Source organism: Nicotiana tabacum, chromosome 4 (assembly GCF_000715075.1).
Source record: "Nicotiana tabacum cultivar K326 chromosome 4, ASM71507v2, whole genome shotgun sequence".
Lineage (NCBI taxonomy): Eukaryota > Viridiplantae > Streptophyta > Magnoliopsida > Solanales > Solanaceae > Nicotiana > Nicotiana tabacum.
Window position 1 is genome coordinate 81,683,757 of NC_134083.1, and position 19,454 is coordinate 81,703,210.

Genomic DNA, 19,454 nt, shown 5'->3' on the forward strand with positions numbered 1-19,454 from the left:
ATGCTAATCATGTCTTATTTCTTGTCTTTTTGGCCTTTGCTCGCCGACTAGGGTGACAAATACCATAGGAAGAAAAAGGGTGTTCATTTGTCACCAATATGATTTTAACTGCCTACAAATTGGATATGCCAATATGATTATAGCTTACTAATTACTTAAATCTTAACAATTGGAGTGATATCTCATGTTAATGCCTAATATTTAAGCATGAGAAAAGAATAATACCCTCGTTAAAAACCTCCTATTAAAATTCACAGTCTACGACTAAATCTACTTATTTCCTATGATTTTGAGTCCAAGTTGAGGCTAAAACTACATGAGTGGGAAACAAAAATCAAGCTGTTTATAAAACACTTAAAAATATTATGCGTGCCTAATGCATTAATCCTTTCAAACATAATGCTTCAAAAGCTTTTATCCATAATATGCTCTAATAAGACCTCCATATATAAACCCTTCGGGTTGCCCAGTTGGTTTGGAGGGCGGTCATCTATACAAATGACCTGAGATCGATTCTCCCCTCAATGCCTTCTGGGTTGAGCGTGTCGCATAATTCTTGCCTAGTGCGGTTTACATTCCCTATGTGGTTTGCAGGCTATTACACAGGGGAGGTTTACCCAGTGCGCACAAAGTGCTCATCACAGAGTGCTCACCCGAAGGGCAGAGGCTACGACAGAGGTTGTAGTGGCTGAGGGTTCCCCTCTTGCCAAAAAAAATATAGGAGACAAAGAAAAGCATGGAGCACTAATTCCATTATGTAACCATTTGAATCGAGTAGCTTTAACGTGAAGTATAAATTTAGTATAAAAATTTACTAAAATTGTAATAAAATAATAAATAAAAATTCATAACTTTAAAAATATAATATATTTAATGCTAAAAGCCTTAACTGATGAGTCAATAAAGTTTAAATCTTGAATCCTCCCGTTCTCGTCTAATTAACCATTAAACAAGTGATTATCCTAACTTAATCTTGGCCCCAAAGTCAATTAAGTGGACAAGGATCGTCATGACAGCAAAAGTATGTTGTCATCCTCAAACCCCCATTTCTCTTGGCCAAGTGGCAGAATCTTATTGGTTGAACTACATTCCAGGCTGGAGCCAGATCGCTTTGAAGGCGTTGGCTCAGACGCAGAGACCCATTTACTACTCACCGCTCTTTTTAAATTTTGGCCCGCCCTATCAATTGGCTCGCCAAGTGGGGTCCATTTCTGTGTGGGACCCATTGCTGAAAGACCAAAAGTCGAAAACTGAAAAAGGATTAATGTGAAAAGGAAAAGGCTAAAGAGAAACTACTGTGAGCTTTACAGCTAGCGCTGGTTGGACCAACGACCGCCACGTGTAAAATTCAGGTTGCAAGATTTTAGCGCTTAGTCAACGACCATCGTTTCATGCCGAGTTTTTATGAATTCCTCGCCGAGTTGGAGCGTTGACTCAGTTGTAAAGTCTTCTCTTATCCTTACTTTTGTCCTTTCCCCTCTTTTTTTTTTTTTTTTTGGTTTCCAACGGACGTTAGATATTCGTATTGTTAACAAAGTAAATTTTTCTCATTTTAATTTTTTCCATTTGGAATTTGAGTTCTTTATTTAATGACTTGCTAATAATATGTAGATATCATTGCAAATTGCAATCATCATTGGCAGAAAAAACCTTCTTTTGTAAGCATTTGATTGGAGAGATTTTAGCTTCTTGTTGATTTTTGGGTTCCGAAATCTTTAATCATCCACAAAATAGAAATTGAAGAATAAATCCATGAAAATGAGGTGGTCCTAACACAAAGAGTTTTGCCAATTGTGGTATATATTTGTTTAGTTAATTAATAATGCAATCTTTAGATGAAATGAAAATGACTTTAGAGGCTATTATCTAAATTAGGCCCTACACTCCCAAACAACACGTAGAAAAGTTGAATTAGGGCTCGTCTTAGCATTAATTTCCTCAATTTTCATTGATTGAATTTGGTGAAAAAGAAAAACATTACTATAATAATCATCTTTTAACTTTTAAATTAGCTAGCACAAAAATATAAGAAAATACTATTATTAAATATGGGTATCAAAATTAGGGCAGAGAGATGGCTGATAAAAAATGTATATAAGTCATCTATAAATTAAAGATGGATTTCATTAATCAATATTTTTAAATTTAACAGTGTACATTTTTTACTTTTAAAATCTTTTCGATCTTAAAGACGTAAATTATGGCAATTCTTAAGTGCGAATGTGTAATGACCTTAAGCATGCATGATAAGAAAACATGGAATCATGACTTAATATAGCATCTCAATTTTTTTTATTTAAATAAAGGTTTATAACTACTTTTTTAGATACCAAACCAAAAAGAGAATTAAGGAAAAGGAAGAAGTTGATCTTTTTGTTGTTCATTTTTTCATACGTTGTTCGGTATCTATTTAGATCTGATTAATTCGGATTCACCCCAACCTATTAAAGAGGAAGATATTTATTACTAAAAAAATTTCTATTCCCACGATTCGAACCAGAAACTTCTAACGGAAGAGTTTGATCTTGAAATAAAACTACTTTCTCCGTTCATTTTTAGTTGTCCACTTTTGACTTTGCACTCTCTTTAAGAAGATTACTGAAGTATGTATTTTACAATTTTATTCATAATAATGATAGCATTTTCAAAAATCTTATGAAATGATATGGGAAATGAGTAGTTAATGATAATGGTAAAACATGAAATTTTTTTTTATGTTTTTCTTAATTTAATATAGTATATAAGTAAAAGTAAAAATATTTTTTTTAATATAGTAAATAAGTAAAAAAATAACTATGAAATGAAAAAAAATAAGAGGGAGGTCGTGGTATTATTTATGTGTATAACATGACACTTGACCTGTCTTACTATTCGGCTTTAAACATTTCATGAAACTACGCGCAGACTCCAACTTCCTCTTTCCTTTATCTGTTGTCTTGTTTCTTCTGTTCACAACAAAGAATTACTAGTAGTATATGATTTTGCATACACACAGAAAGAACAAAAATTTACGTATTGGACAACCAAAAAAAAAAAAGGAAGAGAAAAACAGCGTCACTGTTCCAAGTCTTAAACGACTCGAGAATTGGACTTATGGGTTGACAAGCTTCTCTTACACGGCAGGGTAGACTTTTCTCTCCTCCCACAAAAGAAGAAGAAGAAGAAAATGAAGAAGGGTATTGATAATATTACAAGTAGAGCAATACTTTGCGTTAACGTAAAGATCTACATAAATTTCTTACACCCAATTTCTTGCTAGGTTCGTATATCTCATTCCTTTGACTCATTTCTCTAATTTCCATCTTTGGTTTTTTAATATATGAGCAAAGTATATGAAATGGGTATATATATTTTTTTCACAATTTGTTTTGCTGCTGTTAAGCTTTCTTAACTGTGGAAAAAAAAGGTATGTCTTGTTAATGAAGCCATTGTTATTTAACTTGCTGAGTTTCAGTTTCATGATCTGGTTGCTAGTGTTTACTCGAGTGAAATTTAATTGAATTATGTGGCTATATTTGTGTGTGTGTGTTTAGCTCATTTTAATCCTTGTAGGGAGTACTAAACTTGAATTATCATTCAACGAGCTCGATAATTAGGTGCAATTGATCTTTTTTATGTTTAACTAAATAATACTCCGCCTTTATAATTCTCTTGTTTCTTGATAGTTGGTTTTATATCTTCTTTCTTCTTAATTACGAAAAAAGGTATAATGAAAAGTAGCTTTTGCTGGTATAGATGTGAGTAATTAACCATCTAAGGAGTAGGGAGTATATATTAAGCCTTAAATCAATTTCTTTCTCCTCTTTTCTTTCCCTTCAATAATTGGGTTTGTTTCCTTTTCAATTTCATTCTTAGTATACTTGAATATTAGTGGTTTAGCAGACAAAGGTTTTGACCTTTGATACTGTTGTGTAGTTTTATTATCTGCACATCGGAATTTGGAGTATACGACAGGCGTTAATTAGATTAACCAAAATGAACTCTGAGATGGTAAATTGTTTTAGCAATGGAATTAAAACGGACTAAAATTATTTATCAAATTGTTGTTTAAACATGCTTCTCTTAATCCATCGTCTTTCTTGTGTTTGCTGTCCCTTTTAGGAAAAGGGTAACCATGTTGGTAATTGCTATATCGTTCCTCTGCAATCTCAAGAATCTCTAACTTGCTATTATCTGTGCCCTCGTTTTATATTGTTAAATACGGGCTGATTTTGGTTACGATTACAAGCATTCTACAGACATGGAACATTGCTTTTGGCTAAATCCTTGATCAGCACTTCAATAACTCCATATTCCTTTCATTTTTACCACATACTTGATAAATAATTAGCATGTAACTTGAGTGGTTGTTCCAAAATATCTTTGACAACCCTCAATGTTAGAACTGAAATTATGCAAAAGGAAAAAAAGAAGATAAAATGTCCCAATTATTAATTGTACAAGCTTGCTTTTTCTCTGGCATCTCATAACACAAAAACCTATTACTACATGTTAATCGTTTAAGTGACAAACTGCATACTGGATCATTCCAGAAACTTAAATTCTTAATGCAAACTTTGCTATGATTTTGTTGAATAGCATAGGAAAACACAGCGAAGCAATTACTAGATACATAGCACAACAAATCTTCTACAAAATGCATCATTTTCTGTCAAAAACCCCTAGTCATTCTTCTCCTTGATATTTAGGCTAAAGCTGAATAGGGTGTTGATTTCTTTCAAGTTTGTTGATAAACTTTTTTCTGTTTTAATCTTGCTCTAGTTTCATGAGAATGAGCGCTTTTCTGGATGCATAACGGTTACCCTTTGTTCTACATTTTACCTATTTATGGAAATCAGACTGTTACCTTCTACATTTTCTGGATACTTTCAAGATCTTTCCCTACACTTTAATGAAAGATTAGCTACTTCTATTGAATCTTCTGTTGGTGGTGTTAATTGGTCCAAGTTATGGACTGTATTACTCTGATATTTTTGTTCTTATAGGAACAACTAAGTTCCATATGTCACTTCTTAGATATTTTCTTCCAATCCCAGAAAAGGCAATTTGAAATATGAATCAACAATTTTTAAAATTGAATTATTGTGAGTTGTCTCGGTCTCTACCTTCATAAGGTAGGGGTAAGGTCTGCGTACACACTACCCTCCCCATACCCCACTTGTGGGATTTCACTGGGTTTGTTGTTATTGTTGTTGTGAGCGTCTCGGTGATTATTTTGAACAGTAACACAATCATAGTATCTATAATTTATATTTGCTAAGAAAAAGAGTAGCAAGCAAAAGAATGATCCAAGTCATTTCATTTGTCTGAAAGTGTTTCATAGTAATATTTGACGCACTATTGTGTACTTTGCATATATTTCTTGTTCACATTCAAGTAGTCTTACAGTTTTGGTTGCTGCTAAACAGGAGTGAGATGAGTAGTCAAATGAACACTAAAGTTCGGTTGGTTAGATGTCCCAAATGCCAATTGGTTCTTCCGGAGTTAGCAGAGGTTCCTGTCTACAAGTGTGGGGGATGTGGCACAATTCTCCAAGGTAATTTTTCTTTTCAATTTTATATACAATTTTATTTGTTAATGGCAGTCTGGTGCACAAAGCTCTCGTTATGTGCTGGGTCCAAGGAAGTGTTAGACCACATTGGGCCAATTGTGCGCAACCTTAGCTTGCTTTTCTATAATAGGCTGTTTCCATGACTTGAACCTGTGACCTACGATTCACATGGCGACAACTTACATTGCGCCAAGGTTCCCATTCTATGTTAATACATATAGTGTCAAAAAATAAAGAAAGACAAACCAACAAAAAGATCTAGTGCCGCATATTCACCCAGCTCTTCTTTTCCTTTTCCTTTTTCTTAAGGGAGGATGTGTTAGGTTCGCGTTAGGCTTGTTAAAGGATATGGATTAAGCTCTTACTCTTACAGCTTTACTTTCCAATTTTGTGCTAAAGAATAATTTTTTGTTCAATAAAAACATATGAAAACAATTCCGTTTGTGGTGGAGATTTGCATTTGAGAGTAGAGATTTATGGGTGATCCATTACGCCAATAGAATTAAATAACTAAATTTTACATGAGTGATTGATTCTCAAAGAAGACGAGTGATTATGGTATAAGTTGAAATGACTTGCTCACAAATTTTATCTTGGATGCAGCTAAGAATAGGAAAAGAGCTCCAATAAAGAACAACGGACTTGATCAGAAGGAAATAAGCAGCTCAAGTGAAGAAGCTTCTCCTCCTTCGAATGGAGATGCTTCACTGAACGAGTTGAAGCAATCCGATCAAGGGGGTGCTGAAGACTGTAACAAGGATCTACCTCGACAGATAAATTTCCCCGATGAGCTTCCAGGCTCTTCTGGGCTTACCTGTCTTGAGAATGAAGATCCTTTATCCAAATCTGAAGAACATAAAAGAGATGAACACAGTTGTGCTTTGGACGAAAAGACAGAACGATATGAACATCAAAAGGAGTTCTCAGGAGGAGAAAACTTCTCCAATAGACTTTCTAGCTCAGATCAACTTACTTGTCATGAATCGGGAAGTTCAGTCATTGGAGCCAAAGAAGACGCAGAAGTTTCAGCCAATGAAGAGAGAGAGCAACTGGAGCTGGAAAAAGACACTGGATGTCCAACCCTTGAAACCAAACAAGACGCGAAAGGTTTAGCCCTTGAAGCGGTGGAACAACTGGAACTGGATGAACACAACTTCCTTGTGGATCACTGCACCATAAATGATCAAAATGAAAGTGGAGTTAACCAAAAGAGGTTTAACTCCCTGAGTTCTACTTACTTTGAATGTATCAACCACAGAGATGAATTAGCCCGTGATGGCATTGAGAAGCAGTTATCTGTAGGCTCTGACATGTACCAAAGTGTTTTGAATGAAAGCATCATAACAGACACTTTGATGTCTACTGATCGTGAGCAGTTTGAGCAATTTCAAAAAGAGATTCCCTCAGGTTTTGACCGTATAAGCTCTATGGATACGTTAGAAAACTCTGAGCCTCCTGTTAATCTCAGAAATATGATCAAATCTCCAACACACAGAAGTTACTATGCTTACGATGGCAGTGCATCTTCATGTGATGGGGATGATCATTTACCTAATCAGTTCCATCAGCAACCTGAAAGAAGGTTTAGCTCTAGTGAGTTTCATTTGGATACTAGATGCCGAGTAAACAACACAATGAGCAGCGAGTCAAAGATAGTACAGAACGCAATGAACTTTTCCACAGCATTACCAGGAAGGAGACATCACGCTACAGAAGGTAGCAACTGGAGTCATGACAAATGGCTTCCATCTAGGAAATATGGTCAGGCCTCCGGAAGTAGGATGACATTGGACAAGGATGAGCAAACCACAACATTTCCGTTTATATCCGGTTCTCACACAGGACATAAGCATGGAAACCCTTCAAATTATCGGAATAGCGTGGCCCACAATTCTAGTCTTCATCCATCCAGAATTCCCTCAAATTCAGAACCAGACAAAATAGAATTGTTGAGAATGGTGTATGAACTTGAACATCAATTGCGCCAGACACGCATTACTAAAAGTATGGCCAACAGACGGTTTTCTGCAGAGGTAACGAGGGCTGAAGAGTATACCCCCTTATACTATGATCAGTTTTTGGCAGATGGTGAAGTAAGTGCTGATTTGAACTATTCGAGATATCCTGTAAGATGCAGTCATGGAAAAGGCTGGCCGCAACAACGTAAAAGCTCCAAGAATACCTTTTTCTGCAGAGGCTGCACATTACAGGCACCAAGCTGATTGCCTGTATTTACACGGCTCCCCTCAGGTCCGGCATAGCTCAGAACAGTTGCATCCTTCAGTTTGCTATAACAAAGGTCGTCGGGTTGCCTATTCCAGCTGTAACTGTTGCAATCACCTCCAGTCTGGTTCTTCAAGTCCTCAACGTTACTCAAGCTCTGAGTATTCCCGATGGGACCAAGAGACGAAATCTGATGATAGGAGGCACAAAGATCACGAGATGAAGAAACTATACCTGCGAGAAAAATACTCAAAGATGCGTCATGTCCGACCAGTAGCTGGTGGAGCACCAATAATTGCTTGTTACTATTGCAGCGAACTCCTACAGCTGCCTGCGGACTTTCTTTTTTCCAAAAGGAGATGTCATCAGCTTAGATGCAATTCTTGTAGAAAGGTTTTGAAGTTTTCTCTCCAAAACCAAACACATGTAGTCCCATTCTATGCAGAGGCTTTAGCTCCTCCACCAAGTGAGGTTGATGACAACACTGATGCCATTGATCAACAGAATCTGGCATCTGCATATCATCTTAATTCTTGTCCCCATACTGATCCGATATCGTGTTCTGATGATTTGGGACCGTCTTTCTGCAGAAGTTGCTCTACTGAAGGGGAGTCTTCATTACCTCCAATTCAACCTCTTGTAAGGAAATCTTTCAACAGAGAGATATCCGCTAGCAGTTCAGATAGAAAAATGAAATCTGTTCTGAGGGAACCTCACAGGGAATCACCAGGGCGTTCGGCTAAGATGTCTAAGTGGGGAAAAGGAATTTCAGAAATTGAGGAAGTTCAACCATCTGGAGGCTCTCCTCTTCATCGACTTATGGGTTATTCTTCGCCAAGTGAGGTCATACATTGGTGACTCGCTCAACTTTCAGGAAATGAACCAAGAATCATAAAGAAAGATGCAGTTCATTAGGCAACAAAGTGCAAAAGATCCAGCAATTTTTGTTAGATACTTAAACGTGAAGGGGTTTTCTTGGAACAGGTTTCTTGGTGGTAAAGATATAGCTACAGAAGATGTTGAAAGACAAACAATATTCCATTTAGGCTCATCAATGTGAATATCCTGAGCAAGGAGATGTCCTATATCATTTTCTCTTCTTTTTTTTTCACTTTCCACATTATGTACAGGTGAATCAAAGTGGCAGCTTGTAGGTTATATAGCAATTTGAGGTGTTCATGATAGAAGAGTCGGGTACTTTTGGATTTCCAGTTATTTGTGTGATGATAATGGATACGTGTTTAGAATAAAGAACATATTCCTTAGTCTTTTTTATTTAGTTCTTTTATCTTTAAGATTGCTTGATGTTATTCTTCTCCACTCCTCGCCTTATTCTTTTTTAACTACAAAATGAGCTTGCACAGACTTGCTGGTTTGGCGCTTTCATCCTCTCTTTCAGCACACCAAGACTTGCTGTTTGGATGTGAATTAGTTGGTTGCAGTTTGTCTCGTCTGTAATTAATGTCCTTGTTGCAAAGAAGCCGAAGGGACTTAATATAGAATAACTGACAACCGTTAACTGTCCGTTGAAAAGGTTAAAATGTTTAAAGTTGATCAGTAACAGTAGTGTCTCAAGTAATAGGCTTCTGTCATCCCCAAATAGAGGGTCTATGTCAACCAGTAGTTTACACCATGCTATGATAGATTAGCAGTAAATAAAACTTCCTTCTCTTCCCACAAATATGGGATCCACATCAACCAACATCATACGTAAGAAAATATGATAGATACAATTATTTTGTCCTCTATTGAGTAAAGTTGGTGTCATAGTTTGGTATTATATACAGTATACTAGAAAATCTCAGGACATGCAGCAATTTCTTGGTGCGACTAAGGATCCTCATTGGTATATGTTCCTTTGTCTTCTATCAGAGACAAGCTTGATCCTCTGATCTCGGTACATGTTCATATTTGGAGCTAACAATCTGGTGTATCGATCAAAATAGAGAAGTTGCTTCAACAAAAGTGCAAACTCACGAGGAAATTTCAATCCGTAAGATTCACTAACTCTAACCTGCCAAATATTGAAGAGAAAGGATCAGAAAATATACTTAACAAGGACTAGGAGGGAAATAACAGCAAAAACAATTCTAGAATAAGAAATGAAACTCTTTTTCGCTGCATTAATTTGACATTTGGCGTGGGAGAAATGATAAACTTTTCATTTCACATCCAATCAACTTAGTACTAGGACATTCTTGAGTACCGGAGAAAGAACAAAAAAAAAAACAAATAGGAGGGTATTGATAGTTCTAGACATAAGGGAGTTCCATGATTTTTATTAATCATGCGAACTTAAGACCAAACAGAAAAGTGATAGGGTGTCCGACTTTGGTTACGTCATAATTTTGAAGCACAATGCCACAAGTATAGAAAAGAATATGTATAGTTTAATACTAGAGCTAAAACTGCTTTACCACATCCACGAATAGAGCATTCATCTGCCTCTCATCAAATACTACATTGGCAGCAACAGCGGTTGCATTTGTATTTGTGTCCCTTGCAGCAGCAACAATGATTTCTGTATCCAAATCCTGTGTAGAAATAACAATATGGGTCAGAAAATTAACCTCAGTCCAATGAAATCAAGATTTTGTAGCATGGAATCTGTGGTACTCCAGGCCAGAAGGACTGCCTAGAATGAAGACAATATCAATGACTTAACATTCAAGAGTAATAACTTCTATTTCCCAGAAGAGCTTCCTCTCTCTTATCTTTTTACTTGTCTAGGATTTCAAACAAAGAGAGTTCTATAACAAGACATCCATCCTATCCGAACCCAAGGACAAGTATACACAGGAACCTTAAGAGCAGACAAGTCAAACAGCAGTATCTAAAATTTCATCAGAATCTACAGAATTTATACTGGATGTTACATTTTACCTGAATTGACAAAAATATTTTCTCCAAGTCACTCGCAAAAGCCTTTGAATCCACATCCTTCCCGGTAGCACCCATGTCAATTAGAGCAGATGCCATCGACTCATAATCTTCAATTGTTATAGATTGCAGAAATACTTCCATTGCAGCCCATGTCTTTGGAGATATACGACCAACAATTCCTGCATCGTAAATCCTTAATGTTTTAAATATTGCTCCATTTGATTGGAAAAAATGTTAATAGGAAAGTTTTAACTCAATTGGCATGTTCACTTTTGACATTTAACTTAAATTTCGCGTGCCCATACCCCAACCACAGGAAAAACATAATGTAGAGTTAGCACATGATCAAGATAAGTGGTTAAATAAATCAAACTAGGTGCTAATAAAAATCTCACTGGGCAACTAGAGCTAAATAACCTATTAAAGCTTGATCAGGAAAGAGACACAACGCAAGTTTTCTGAATCCTTAATTAACAAAAAGAACACACGACAACCAGTCAGCAGTTTCTCAATCAGCAAATGAGTCAGAAATTGTTTTGCTGTCCAAGTTGAAATTTGCAGCAAAAGTTGGTTCTCCTAAGACTGCATTTCATCTATAGATATAAGCTTTTACAGAACATCAGGTAGATAACTAATATAGTAAGAACTTTGTGCAAATATGGGTGTCTTGCTACACAATTTAACCAATTACCCACTTAACTAAGCAAAATATCCGCTAGGTCATACGTTCTATTTATCGTTCATTTTCCTTCTAGCCTTTATCTGCAACTATTCTCTTGCACTTTCTTTCTTTTAAATGATTCTCACGATGGCCTTGGGCTCAGATAAAAAAGAAAGAATTACATATACTAAGCAAAAGTGCCCAAAAGAAGGAAAGAGAAGATATATGGGTACCGAAGTCAAGGAACCCAATACGCCCATCGCGTAGTTGCCACAAATTGCCAGCATGTACATCTGCATGGAAGGATTCACAGGCGAGCAAACTTCCAAACCTGCATATGGGCCAAATAAATCGAACTCTACTGGTCAGAATAAACTGAACAAAAAATCCAAACAGACTAAAACAAGACCAGAAGTCTTACCAAACATTTAGGGCAGTAATAAGACTGGTCTCAGGACTAGAAACCAGTGACTTAATAGAGTCTAAATCCGTCAAAGGAACTCCATATAGCCTCTCCATTGTCAGAACACGCTTAGTACTACATTGAGGGTAGACTTTTGGAGCAGTGGCCTGCTTAGTAAGTCCCATGGCTTCTAAATACCTCCTGAATGACTCAACATTTGCAGCCTCCTTCTTGAAGTCAACTTCTTCTAGCATTGATTCTCGTATGTCTTTGACAATAGCTACCTGTATAAAAGTTGCATGTTAGGAAACAAAAGCTTGACGCCATTACTTTGGGGCGGGATGGTGAGGAAGAGTGAGACAAATACAAAAGCAAAAATGTTATTTATACGGAAACATGCTCCAGTGCCCACAAGTTCACAACAACTAGTCACCCAAATTGAAATAGAGCAACAATAGATAACAATTAGAAACACAAAAAAGTATGATTTGAAAAAACGTATGAAAGAAATAGATGCAACAGAAACATAGCTTCATCCTATTGGCAAAATCTATAAAACGTTGCAATCTGACAATGTATAGTCCGAATAATGAGCTCAAAGGATTTAAATTGGGCAGGTTTAAATTTGAGTTATGAAGTCAGAGATGCCCAATGCTTTAGTTTAAGAAGCTTTGCCAGAAAGTAGTATATGTGTTTCAAGAACCACTGCTCCAATGTCTCAAAGATGGTTGCAGGGGAGTGCTTCTTACGAAGTTGAGAATAAGTTTACTATTCATCAAAAGATAATAAGAGTAGAAGTTCTAGAGGAAATAATAGTCATATTAGCAGTCACAGTAAATTGTTAAAAACTTATATGCATTATTATACCAGAGATGCACGGCTTAGATCAGGACTCAAAAACTCCAGGATACGTGCTACAATGTACACAAAGTTTAGATCTGCTACCAAAATATCTTCTATTCCAGGTTTCAAAACCTTTATCACTACATCCTCTCCTGTGCCTCTTATTCTTGCACCATGCACCTGGGAAAATTAGCATAGTTGAGCCATTTAAGAGATCAAATGATAAGACATTAGTAAGAATGGAATCATCGAATGTAATAAAATGCAAGAGGAAGGGGGAAAAATGAACCTGAGCAATAGATGCAGACGCAAGTGGAGTGGGATCAACATACTCAAACACGGTATCAATTGGTCGGCCTAGTTCCTCGCGCAAGATTGTTTGGATCTCTTCAAAAGGAACTGCAGGAGCCCTGTCAAAACAGTACTGGAATTCTTGAACATACTCTGGTGGAAACAACGTGGGTGCGGATGCAATAAACTGCAAATGGTATGATAATAAATTATAAGCCGTGTGTCATAGTCATGTAAATGAAAGAGCATGACAATATGTGAGTGGGTGTAATTTCAACAAAGGAATAACTTTAGCATCGCTATAAAATAACGAAGGCACAACCAGAGAGAGAGAGAGAGAGTTAACTTTTTACATCACAAGGACCTCACTAAAGAAATTTGCAATAAACATTTCTCACCTCAAAGGGAACTAAGATGATCTTGTATCATGCTTACCTGACCTAATTTGATATAAGTTGCACCCATGCGTTCAAACAATTTCCTCAAATATAGGGGAGATAATAGCCCAAGCTGCAGCTGAGTTGGTAGTCCTGTGGACGAGTTTGTCTAAAAAGTAAAACAAAATTAAATTAAAGAAAATGGCACCTGTTAAGAGTCTAAATCTATGGAAGAACTTAGTGAATAAGATTATTGGAAAAGACAAGTCAAAGATTAAGCAAATTTGGCTTTTTCCCTTTTTGTTGTGGAGATATCTGGTAACTCAAAAACAAACCCCAGCAACTTTAGTAAATAACTTTTGGATGTCCTCTGACCAGTAGGATAACTGCAACGCAAAGTCACCAAAATCTGGAAATGATAAGCTTTTCTTAAAAGTATTAGGTACATGTTGCCTATTGTTTTGGGTTCTAAATTAGCGTGGTTCTGAAAGCTCTAGGAGTTTGACCAGAGAAGCTTCGCAATAGAAATGACTACCACCAGAGCTGGTACGTGATTTACCACACAAGTCTAAAAGTATCATTTTATACATTTAATAGTAATTTAGTTCAGAACACCATGCACCATATTGAGACTTGGGAAACAGCATACATTCAATTGTGAATTACCCCTTCAAATATGTTGACAAAACAAAACAACACCATAGAATCTTTTTACTAATTACTTATATTAAAATGTTTTTTATCAACAATTAGGGCAGATATTAGCAGTATATCAGCTGTTACCTTAGATACGTCTTGCAGCCACTCGCTGCCTACTCCAACTACAGCTTGGACACCCTGAGCTAGCCTTAAGGCTCCACGAGGACCTGTGTTTAGAGATGTTTGGACAATATCCTCCACAAGTTTGGGCAAGTTCTCTAGACGATCTACCAGATAAGGAGGGGAAAAGAACAATTTGAGTTAAGCTCAACAATGACTGAAATTACCAAATTATATAACTAAGCTATTTAAGAATACTTGAAATGCAAAGCATCTTCCAAATGATCGCTATCTTCATAGCCTATAAGAAAGGTGCCAAACTGATGTCGTTTTCTTAATGATAAATGAGTTTTAACACATAAAAACTTTGCCAAAATCAAAACTAAGAACAATCCCAAACAAAAGGCATCCGGACTGACTACTGCAAATTAATAGAATAAAGTAGCAAAGTTCAATATATCATACTCTCTTTCTTTTAGGGTAATTCTTTCTATGATAATTGACAACATAATCCCAATCAAGAAACTCATAAACTCGTACTTACTTATGCAATTTTGCCCCTCAATTATAAAGATGCCAGCAGCTTCATCATGCAACTGACTTAGGACTCGTTTGGTACGAGGGATAATTAATCCAAGGATTAAATTTGAGATGAGTTCATCCCACGTTTGGTTGAGATAAAATCGCGGCATAACTAATCCCGGGATTATAGTGTTAATTTTATCCCCATGGGAGGATGGGATAGCAATCACGGGACAATTAACCCTGGGATAACTCGTTTCCCAACCAAACGACTCCTTAGAGTCCCATTAAATAAAGATAGAAACTTTTTGACAGAATCTTGTAATTCTGCTACTAATCAATTGGGCTAAATCCGTCTTTTGATCATACTAACTGTATTCTTTATCATTATTTAGAAAGCATGCTTGACTAATGACTTGATCATAATTTTCTTTTCTTTTTTCCCTTGTGGGAATTGGAAAGGGAATTGAACAGCTTATAAAATGAAACAGGGAGAAAACCAAGAGAGCAGAAAATAAACCACCTTGAAGACGAGTAGTGAATAGATCCTGAGCCTGTGAATAACGAGCATAAATTCGCAAAACATTGGGACGATGATTCCCATAATAACCAATGTTTCTTGCTCTACCTGTGACGCTTACAATTGGCAACTGCAACAAAATTCAATTTTTATTCTCAAGAATAATGAGACTCAAATACCCAGATGGTAAAATAAGTAGTAGAAGCAAACCTGAGAGTGAGGGAGTAGTGGTAAGCGGCCATGAGAGACACCCCTTAACACTGTAACTACTGCCATTTCTCCTTTTTCCTTGGAACTCAATCTTACACAATTCTATCTGTCTTAATTGATTATAAGTAGTTTATTACTACTAGTTATGCCGGAAAATGATGTGTGTGATAATAAAAAAAACTGAAAAGGGAAAATCAAGAAAAGAAGAGAAATAGTACAAGTTTTCATAGTTGTGCTCGATTACGTCTTGTAAAAATCTTGGTAAACAGTGAAAGAGAGGAGGCCACGTAGCAATCTGCTCATAGGTTTAACTCCTGATTTTTATTTTCTCTTTCAGTCCACTTTTTAGTTCTGTACCTAGGGGTGCTTACTGTTGACAATTGCTAAAACATTTGCCTCAGTTGTTAAAAACATACAAACCAAATCAAATTGGATGGTTGTTACCGGTGTTTTAAAAGGGGGGCGTAAGACTACACGTTTTACGCTGGGGCGTAAGCACTATATGTATTTAATTTTTAATATTTTATAAAATAATATAATTACAATAAATATTTATAAACAGGTAAATAATAACAACAAATTAAAAAAAATTATAAATATATGAAATATATATAGATGTACTCCATCCCCACAAAAAAACAGTCAAAACAATCTATTATACGCTATTTACAAGCACAAGTAACTTGAGTCTAAAAGAATAAAGTTTTCTACATGGAGGAACAAAAAATGATGACTAACCTGCAATTTGAACCTTAAACTTGCTGCTATGAAGGAGAATGGAGTCCTCTTTGTATTTGTAAAAAAAATTAAAGATTCGTTGCTTTTGAGAGATATTAGCAGACTAGCGGACAAGATAAACAATTGGAAAAGACCATGAATTAGAGCTCCAATCAATTAAAAAAGGTCCTGACTTTTAAATTTAATATATCTTAGTTCCTTTTTAAAACTTTTGAATAATTACCAAGCTGACTTTTGAGAATTTGGGTATTATATGAAGGACTTATTCAACAAATTTTATTTTAATTTGAAAAAGTTTCTGGGGCTTACACCTCACTAAAAAAACGCGCCTGAATTGTTGGGCGTACACCTCTTGATATTTTCGCCCCACACCATCGCCTCGGGGCATTTTTGGTGCGCCTCGACCCATGGATCGCCCTGAAAACGCCTTTTAAAATACTGGTTGTTACCCGTGTTTCATGATGTATATGGTGTTATACTACAGACAACCCTCTCTATAACAACTTTATTTGTTCCGATATTTTTTTTTACTTATATAGTGAATGGCAATATTTGACGTTTAAATATTTTTGGTTGTTATAGATAAAGATTATCCAAAAATTAATTATTTTTTTTAGTGTTACATATAAAAATAAAAGAATATTCAAATTTAAAATCTTAAACGATATACATATTTCATTAGTTAAATATTGAAGAAATCTAATACATTATTAATAAATTCATAAGTAAACGTATAAAGATTTAAACTCTAAGGCAGACATTTTAAAGCTACCTAGAAAAATAAATTCTTTCAAGATTGATGGAAAAACTTTGTAATTGTAGCTTGTTTCGTAGATTCATTCTCTTACTAGTGATGTAACACTTAAATTAGCGAAGATTCGTGTCCAAATTTTCAGCAAAAAGGTATCCAATAACTTTACCTTCAAGACAGTCTAAGAGCTTAACAATTATATTTTCTATCTAAATATTTTTTTGAATTTGTCCAATGGAAAAGATATCATGTGCAATTCTTCAAATCTTATATCTTATGCAAGATAGAAACTTTGTTTAATGAAAAAGAATGTGTGCATCTTTTTAAAATTATTATTTGTAATCTTAAAGATTCTATATGGCTATTATAGATGGATAATTTTACAAAGAGTGTTATGCTATAAATATGGTTGTTGTTGTTATAGGTAAAAAGTTGTTATAGAAAGGTAAAATATAACTTAAAAAATCAGTTCTGAAAAAACTTGGCTTTTATAGTGAATGACTGTTATATATGGATGCTGTTATAGAGAGGTCTGACTGTAATGCAATATTTGAATAGATTGTATTGTTTTTTTATTCAATAACATATCTATTGTTTAGTTTGATTGTATTGTATTGTAGAACAACTGATAAGTTTACTAGATTGCTATTAACTACTGTAAATATTGAATTTTCCAATAATAATTCATGAAAGTAATTTAAAATAACTTTCTTTTTACTAATTTACTACTATTACTGCTAAATATGCCAAGTAAATATATTATGTTCTTGAATTTGTGAACATCTAATGGATGAAATTAATCAAAATAAGATGATAATGTGACGACCCGATCGGTAGTTTTATGTAATTGCGCCCCGTTTCCCCTTTTATTGCTTCACACTTATGTGTTTATGCTTTTATGACTTGCGAGGTTGATTAGTTTCGTTCCGGGAAGCTTTCGGGTTGATTTGGACCCTTGATTCTAGATTTAGAAGCTTTAATTTGAAAATGCTGATCAAACTTTGACTTTTGTGAAAACGACCCCAGAACTGTGATTTTATGACTCTGATAGCTTCGTATCGTGATTTCGGACTTGAGCATATGTCCGAAATTGATTTTGGAAGCCCGTAGGTTGATTTGCCAAAATTTAGCAATTTAAAGTTGAAAAGTTTGACCGTAGGTTGACTTTTAGCTATCAAGCTCGAAATTTGATTTTTGGACTTGGAATAGGTTCGTTATGGCATTTAGAACTTGTGTGCAAAATTTGGTGTCGTTTGGAGTTGATTTGACAGGTTTCGGATGCTTAGTAATAATTCTAGTAGTTCTTGAAAATTTCTTTGAGAATCATGCGTTTTAGAGTTCAATTCGTAGTTTTAGGTGTTATTTTGGTGTTTTAATCATGCGAGAGAGCGAATATGATATTTTTAGACTTATGTGGATGTTTGGTTTGGAGCTCGAAGGCTTGGATGAGTTTCGTACATGTCTCTGGAGTGGTTTGGACAGGAAATTTAAGAAAACTGATGTCTGGTGCTCTGGTACCGCAAATGTGAATACCAGGCTCGCATTTGCGAAGGCGACAGGTGATGGGCAGTTGCTGCAAATGCGACCTCACCTTCGCATTTGCGAAGCCAGCAGAATTTGGTCATGTTAGCAATTGCGAAAAACTTTTTTGCTTTTGCGATATTACCCAGTTCGCAATTGCGAAGATTCTATCGCAATTGCGATATATGTTGAGTCTGTCAGGGTTCGCAAATGCGAGCCCTGGTTCGCAATTGCGAGGGTTCGCAAATGCGAACCTTGTGTCGCAAATGCGACATTTGTAGCTGGTTAAAGGGTTGGGAGACAGAGTTTTTGAACTCATTCTCACATTTTTGAACCCTAGACTCGGTAGGAGGCGATTTGGCGAGGGAATTTTCACCTACAAACCTTGGGTAAGTGATTCTAATCTATTTCTAATCATATTCCATCAACATATCTTAGATTTTAACATCAAAATCATGTGAATCAAAGTAGAAATTTGTGAAACTTTGTCAAGTTTTTGAAAAATAAGAAATTGAGTTTTGAGAGTCGATTTGAACTCGAATTTTGAAACTAATCACATATATGAACTCGTGGGGTCATGGGTAGACGGAATCTACCATTGGACCCGATTTTTGATCGGGTGAACCCCGGGTTGACTTTTGTTGACTTTTTGGGAAAAGTGTAAAGATCTTAACTTTATCTATTGCAATTGAATTCCCTAGCATTGTTTGATGATATTGAGTCGATTTTGGTTAGATTTGAGCCACATGGAGGCGGATTTTAAGGGAAAAGCTATTTTCGAGTGTTGAATTGGCCTAGTTGAGGTAAGTGTCTTGCCCAATTTCGTGTGGGGGAACTATCCCTTAGGATTTGTATTGTTGATTCAATTGTGCTAAGTAAAATCTGTGTACGCAAGGTGACAAGTGGGTACACGGGTTGTGCGTGGTAATTGTCCGATTTAGACTACTTAGACTATTTTCATGCTTTAATTGAATTGCCATATTATGTTCTAAATTCTCATAGTTAATTTATCCTTAATGGTGTTAGACTATCCTTATATGCCTTAAATGATTGTTTAGTACTTGTTCTACATCCTATTTGCTAAATTGCTCCTGTGCTTTAGTTTAACTTGTTGCCTCCTTTATTGTTACATGGTATCTCTTTATTGTTAATTATCATTGTTTGAATTAATTGTTCGTGTTATCCCTTTACTTGTTGATTT

At 35.7% G+C, this 19,454-nt stretch overlaps 2 protein-coding genes across 5 annotated transcripts; one reads left to right on the forward strand and one right to left on the reverse strand.

Annotated features, from left to right (window-relative positions):
* The first annotated feature begins 2,861 nt into the window (after window positions 1-2,861).
* LOC107761568 (uncharacterized) lies at window positions 2,862-9,091 on the forward strand. Of its 2 annotated transcripts, none has more exons than XM_016579799.2 (3): window positions 2,862-3,259; window positions 5,409-5,536; window positions 6,155-9,091. In XM_016579799.2, exons 2-3 carry the CDS (start codon window positions 5,416-5,418, stop codon window positions 7,771-7,773), a joined length of 1,740 nt encoding a protein of 579 aa, XP_016435285.2. In that variant the 5' UTR covers window positions 2,862-3,259; window positions 5,409-5,415; the 3' UTR covers window positions 7,774-9,091. The 2 variants fall into 2 exon arrangements, with proteins under 2 accessions (XP_016435285.2, XP_075108199.1); XM_075252098.1 differs by lacking the exon at window positions 2,862-3,259 and adding an exon at window positions 3,292-3,406.
* A 328-nt stretch (window positions 9,092-9,419) lies between these two features.
* LOC107761569 (putative aarF domain-containing protein kinase At5g05200, chloroplastic) lies at window positions 9,420-15,602 on the reverse strand. Of its 3 annotated transcripts, none has more exons than XM_016579803.2 (12): window positions 15,462-15,602; window positions 15,244-15,349; window positions 15,037-15,163; window positions 14,016-14,158; window positions 13,291-13,401; window positions 12,854-13,042; window positions 12,589-12,744; window positions 11,740-12,005; window positions 11,552-11,649; window positions 10,658-10,836; window positions 10,192-10,308; window positions 9,420-9,788 (listed from the first exon to the last, which is right to left on the reverse strand). In XM_016579803.2, the coding sequence occupies exons 2-12, from the start codon at window positions 15,307-15,309 to the stop codon at window positions 9,615-9,617; spliced, it is 1,626 nt and encodes a 541-aa protein (XP_016435289.1). In that variant the 5' UTR covers window positions 15,310-15,349; window positions 15,462-15,602; the 3' UTR covers window positions 9,420-9,614. The 3 variants fall into 3 exon arrangements, with proteins under 3 accessions (XP_016435289.1, XP_016435287.1, XP_016435286.1); XM_016579801.2 differs by having other exon boundaries at window positions 15,244-15,353; window positions 15,462-15,593; XM_016579800.2 differs by lacking the exon at window positions 15,462-15,602 and having other exon boundaries at window positions 15,244-15,461.
* Between the last annotated feature and the right edge of the window lie 3,852 nt (window positions 15,603-19,454).

Coding starts and splice junctions, on each gene's coding strand:
- LOC107761568 (XM_075252098.1), top strand. CDS start 3,333: ATGAAATGGGTATATATATTTTTTTCACAATTTGTTTTGCTGCTGTTA. Junction 3,407..5,408: donor CTTAACTGTGGAAAAAAAAG/GTATGTCTTGTT, acceptor GCTGCTAAACAG/GAGTGAGATGAGTAGTCAAA. Junction 5,537..6,154: donor ATGTGGCACAATTCTCCAAG/GTAATTTTTCTT, acceptor TCTTGGATGCAG/CTAAGAATAGGAAAAGAGCT.
- LOC107761569 (XM_016579803.2), bottom strand. CDS start 15,309: ATGGCAGTAGTTACAGTGTTAAGGGGTGTCTCTCATGGCCGCTTACCA. Junction 13,043..13,290: donor CTTATATCAAATTAGGTCAG/GTAAGCATGATA, acceptor TACCATTTGCAG/TTTATTGCATCCGCACCCAC. Junction 11,650..11,739: donor ATTACTGCCCTAAATGTTTG/GTAAGACTTCTG, acceptor GCCCATATGCAG/GTTTGGAAGTTTGCTCGCCT.